The 5,410-nt window shown below is 47.4% G+C and overlaps 1 protein-coding gene across 1 annotated transcript; it reads right to left on the bottom strand.

The window, feature by feature from the left end:
* Nucleotides 1-544: 544 nt before the first annotated feature.
* Nucleotides 545-3,474, bottom strand: LOC309411417 (retinoic acid-induced protein 3-like; the record flags this gene model as incomplete). The annotated part of the gene is made up of 3 exons (XM_082008046.1): nt 545-822; nt 1,519-1,571; nt 2,550-3,474. 3 exons carry the CDS (start codon nt 3,472-3,474, stop codon nt 730-732), a joined length of 1,071 nt encoding a protein of 356 aa, XP_081864172.1. The 3' UTR covers nt 545-729.
* Nucleotides 3,475-5,410: the final 1,936 nt, after the last annotated feature.

The raw sequence follows: 5,410 nt of genomic DNA, 5'->3' as shown, positions 1-5,410 counted from the left end.
GAGCGCAAATCAGAAAACGTGTCAGGGTAAATAGGTGTAGATGTTTTTATGTCTTTACATTTTCTTCTCCCTCTCCACCATGATCTCTATTTGGGTTGGAAGTGAACACAAAGAAGAAGAAAGGAATACTCTTTAACTCTCTCCATCTCTCCTCCACTGATCTCTGGAGAAGAGCCAGGCAGGGCTGGGAGCAAGCACAAAAGTAACGGTGGATAGATAAGGGTGTCCTCAGTAGTACCTGAGATGTTTTCACGGGTGGGCAGGAGTGGGGATGTGTAGGGCTGGTGCTCCTGCTCCTGCCTCTTCTCCTGTCAAACATGGGGCACAGGCATCCCCACAAGCTGATCAAAGCGAGTCCCGAATGGGGCAGAGCCAGTCGCAGACCCAGCTGACGATCTTCCTGCTGCTCTAGCCCTACAGCATTCCTGCTGAAAATAGGCCAGGATAGGCTCTTCCCAGCATGTTCCACTGTCAGAAGAGATGAGCTTCACCCCACGGAGAAACAGAGTGAGCAGGGACAGGATGGCCAGGGTGGTGTCTGAAAGCTGTGTTTGAGGAATGAGAAGGAGCTACAAAGGTGCTTGTGCAGGGAAAAGAGGATCCCTCTCCTCTTTTGCCAGTGTGGGTTGTCTCTGTCTCTTCTACAGGATCGACTCACTTGTCACCGTGTGGGCCATTCCCCACGCGTCTGCTGATGGGCACTTAATTTCTTTGCTTGCTGCAGAGCTGCTACATGGGGCTTTTCCCACCAGTGTAGTCATGGTATGGGCTTGTCCGAGCTTTGGGCCGAGGGATGGAGAAATCATTTTGGGTTTCAATGGTCTGAAAAGGAAGCATGAAAGTCTTTACCTTTCAAAACTGGAGAGAAGTAATAGAATAGGGTTTAAAAAAAAAAACAAAAGAGGCTGGGGAGGAACAGAGCTGAAGGTGTCCTGATAGCGTGATCAATGGGGCTGTGGAAGAGGATCCTGGCAGGACAAACCAGTAATAGAGAGATGTCACCAGAGGACATGTGGGGACATGGCGTGAGCTACCAGACCTGGCTAGGCTGTGGTCTGAAAGAGGACTCATGAATGGACATGGGGACATGCAGACTGCCCACTCTGGATCTGCACAGCAACTTCCAGTGACTGTTGGTGGGGATACATTCAGGGCACAGGCTGGGGAAAGGAGCATGATCCCTGAGGAAAGGGCACAGTCTACTGCAGGAATTGTGCTCAAAGAGAGGACTTCTTATCTGATGTCAAATCCAGAAGTATTGAAAACCACAACCTCAGACTTTGCCTTGGGCCTCTTTTGCATCCTCACATCCCTGGACATGTCACAGCTCCCTCCCCCTGGCCACAGGCACCTCCATGAACACGTGTCATGGTATCACCCGGTTCCATGTGAAGCACCTGCCTGCCTCCACAGACCCTGCTTTTGGTCCACCTGTCTTTGCTCCTTCTCTTTCCCTTCCCTTCAGGCCTGAACAATAGCCCACACGCAGTGAAATGGGCGAAGGGGTCGTGAACTTACCTGCATCTGAAAGTGAGAAGAGTATGGGGAGTAGCTGAGGTCTCCTGTGTCTCCTGAGTCACAAGACAAGAGAGGGGGGAAGTTAGTGAGTTAGCGTTATATGGTAGCTTGGAAATACCACATCAAGGGAGACTCAAAGGGCCTGTGGCTACGTTAGCAGCTGCTTTTGGACTGACCAAACTATGCAGGCAGGAATGGGTTAAAATCCATAGGTGGGTGACTTACTAAATATTTCCTTATGAAAACAGGAATGAATGGTATTGTAAATAACAGGACATAGGTGGCCTTGGAGTTTAGACACCTCCTGTTGCCTCACAATTACCGTCATCATCACTGGCCAAATCCCTCCCACTTGCATGCACCAGACCTCCTCTGTGGTATTCCCTGGGAAAAGCACAACTTTTCTCTGCTATTCTTTTACAAACCTAGAGGTCCGACTCCAGGGGACAAATGTGATCTCAGTAGCAGATCCATGGGGAGTGCAGTCACATCTCCTACCCATAGATTTGAGAAGCCTCAACTGATAAAACATTTTGCTTTGTTTGAGTAGGCATGAGACTCATACAGAAAAGTAAGGCCTCCTTGCCTCCTTTTTGGATGATGGGTTCATTTTTAAATACATAATGGGAACCAGATCAGAATTGGAATAAATAATCACCAAGGTATATCCTGGAGAGGTCTGAAGAGCTGAGCATTGCTAAGAAACAAAAAAAAACTTGTGAATTTTTACACAGACTTCCCAGACATAACAGAATCACAAGGAATTATGTCTCAGCCCTGACATGCAGTGCCTCCCACTCAGTCACTCCTCCTACACATCTTTGTCTTTTGCATTGGTCTTTACTCTTTTCCCTCTTGTCTGGATATTAATTTTGTATTTCTGAAATTTCATCAGTCTGAAAGTTTTTTCTACCTCTAAATTATCCATTATCTTCAAATCTTTTCTTGTAGCCCTCCTACCCCTTTTAGCTCATGATTGGTGCATGTGCGCTTAGGGCTGGGGGACAGTGGAGTCGTTCACTTCATCATACCTTGCACAATTTCATCTTGGGTGTAGGCACGGTTGTCAACTCCAGGTGTCTGCTTTAGGAACTTGGGTTGGCAGAAGTCATTTTCTGGAGGGTAGTCCCCCAGCTTCAGAGGGGCAGTGAGGAAACAAATTTCAGGGACGATATACATTATCAGGAAGATCCATCCATTGGACACCAGAGCAATGGCCACAACAGCATCGTCCCAGCTACGTCTGTTTAGAACTGTGTTACCTTTTGTGAGCATAGTGATCCACACTATCCAAATGGCAATTGAGAACAGGACAGTGACAAAGATGTGTGCCCCGTGCCTCTTCCAGCTTTTGTATGACCCACAGAATGTGAACATGGAAACTAAGAAAGTCAGAGCTATCAAGAAGAGCACGTAGATCAAAAGCATGACAAAATCCTTGTTGGTCTCCTCCGGAGACATATTCAGAAATTTGTCTTTCTGGTTTACTAGCATGGTGACTAAGTACTCAATGCTGATCACGACTTGTACCAGGGCAAAGGAAACAATGAGGAGCAGCAACACCAGCCAGGAGAAGGGCTTTCTTCCTCTCACTAGTTTGTTGAGGTTGCAGGCATGGGTGAGGAGGCATGAGAAGCAGAGAGCAAAGATGACTCCAAATAAGAAGAAGCGGGTAGGGCGAGTCCTGTCATTGAGTTTAATGATGAAGGCAAAAGTGAGACCAAAAATGCTGAGTGTGCCCAAAAGAAAGAAGAAATAGACAGAGATCAGGTGCCGCTTGCTGTTGTCTTGGACTTTACAGATGAGAAAGAAGAGCGAGCAGATGAGGAAAATGGTGATGAGGATGCCAGCTGCAGCCAGTGACTCCAGGACAATCCCCCAGGCCTTCTCCATATCACAGAGCAGGTAATAGTCAGCACCGATGCTGCTGCCGCAGCCTCGGGGAGGTGACGTCATCCTCTCGCCTTCTTGAACAACCTCCCCGTGAAACGATTCCCCGAAGCTGTAGAAGAAGAAAAGACACAGGCTGTCATATCAACCAGCTGCTGCCAGCAGTGGGGAAGCAGAGGCAGGAGAGACCTCCATCCCCACCTCACTGCGCAGGGACACCCCAGTGCTAAGGACACGGGGCTGTGGGAGCCATCCCCTTGCCTGGCATCGGCTCTCTTTCAAGGGCAAGCCAAGCCCCTTAGCAGGAGGCAATTCACCTGGCATGTCCTCTGCACTGTACCTGGGGTTGTGCAATGCCGTAGGAGTGTGGGGAGCGGGGGGAAGGTGAGACGCTTTTGCAGGCTTTAGCTTGGTGCCCTGCAGCACAGAGACTGAGCTGCCTTGTCACTTTTGTGATACGAGAGCAGCTGTTAGTCATAATACAGTTTATGCTCTTCTGACAAGTTCAGAAAACATCAGTACCTTGTACCAGTGAGGTGCAGAGATGAGCAATGTAGAACAGGAACCTCATTACTATGTTTCTTTTCCCTCTTTTACTTTCTCTGAAACACTCTTGACTTTGGTTTATGGGTATGAATGAAGGGGAACTTTAACTGCCTTTTACCCCGCAGATAACTAAGCTGCATGCCTTCAGAATAGCTCTTCTCACTCCAAATTAAATAGCAAATATAGGCCACCAACCATGAGCCCTAAACTTGTATTTCTCCTTCTTCATGGCAGCACAACAATAACTGTCTCAAAGACCTCGATCCCCTCCCCAAGGTACTGCCTTGCACTGGCTGGAGGCCTGACATGTCAGAGATAATGCTGTTCATTGCACAAGAAGTAACCACCAAGTTACTGCTTGAGGAGTCCACGGGTCAAGGATTGACAAGGTCTCTAATGCGCCCAGCGCATTCCTGCTGTGTCGTCATGAGGAGTTCAGCGCTGTCTGAGTTAGCCTGGTTTAAGCCTGTCTCGCCAGGGGATAAGAATGCTGTTTAGGTGAGCTCTGCCCATCGCCGAGGGGAATTAAGTTGCCTACTTCCTTGGGAGCCTGAAGCATGTGGAGAAACCACTACACGAAGACGTTGGGCACTTTGTGGCCCATTATGCAGACACTGAGTGAGTTTAGATCCCAGGGGCCAGGTACTGCTTTCTAGTACCAAATTGCCCAGTTAGGCTCAGGTGCCTAAAATCTATCAAAACAGGAGTTTAAATACAATATCAGATGAAACATGGGGGAATCTGGCCTTAATGGTGACCCACACTGGAAAACCAAGGCTTTGCTTTTCTGATATATAAAGAAAAAAGTTAACCTTGCAAAATGTAGTCTTTTGTACTCGCCATGCCATTGCCTTGATTTTCCCCCTCCAGAACAACATACTGCAGTTATGAGGCTGGTTCTAAAACCCTTTCAGCAGATTTTAAGGAGTGTAGGTTGAGTTTTCAATAAATGGCAGTTGATCTAATCACGGGATGAATTAAGGAGGAAAATACCACTGACTTGCTCTCAGCCCCACATATGCCTAAATGTGACCTGCTTATAAACGTTGGAATATTTTTCCAGCTTTTAACCTCACTATGTAAAAGGAGATGTGCAGCTCTTCAAAAAGCTGGCTACAATAAAATGCAAATTATTCAAATATGCAGGAACTCTGGACCCCTGTGGGGAGAATGGAATTAGTGAATAACACATGCAGGAGTTTTCACAGATCATTGTTATCAAAAATTTGAGGATTTATGATCTCTTGCACAAATAGCTGAGAATTATCTGGACATTTGTGAGTAATAAGTAATGAACCTTTCTGAAAATCTGGAGAGCAAATGCTACAATTTTATCCACAGACATTTACTGTGGTGCAGACTAGCTTATCTATTCACAGCTCTGGCAGATACTGACCGGTCCCACCGTCAGGGCAGGTGGAGGGCCCAGAGAGCCTGCGTGAAACCCCAGGGCAGC

The sequence above is a fragment of the Phaethon aethereus genome (genome assembly GCF_964289735.1).
Source record: "Phaethon aethereus genome assembly, chromosome: 1".
Lineage (NCBI taxonomy): Eukaryota > Metazoa > Chordata > Aves > Phaethontiformes > Phaethontidae > Phaethon > Phaethon aethereus.
The sequence above is the reverse complement of the archived record's forward strand: the minus strand, read 5'-3'. Positions and strand labels throughout refer to the sequence as shown.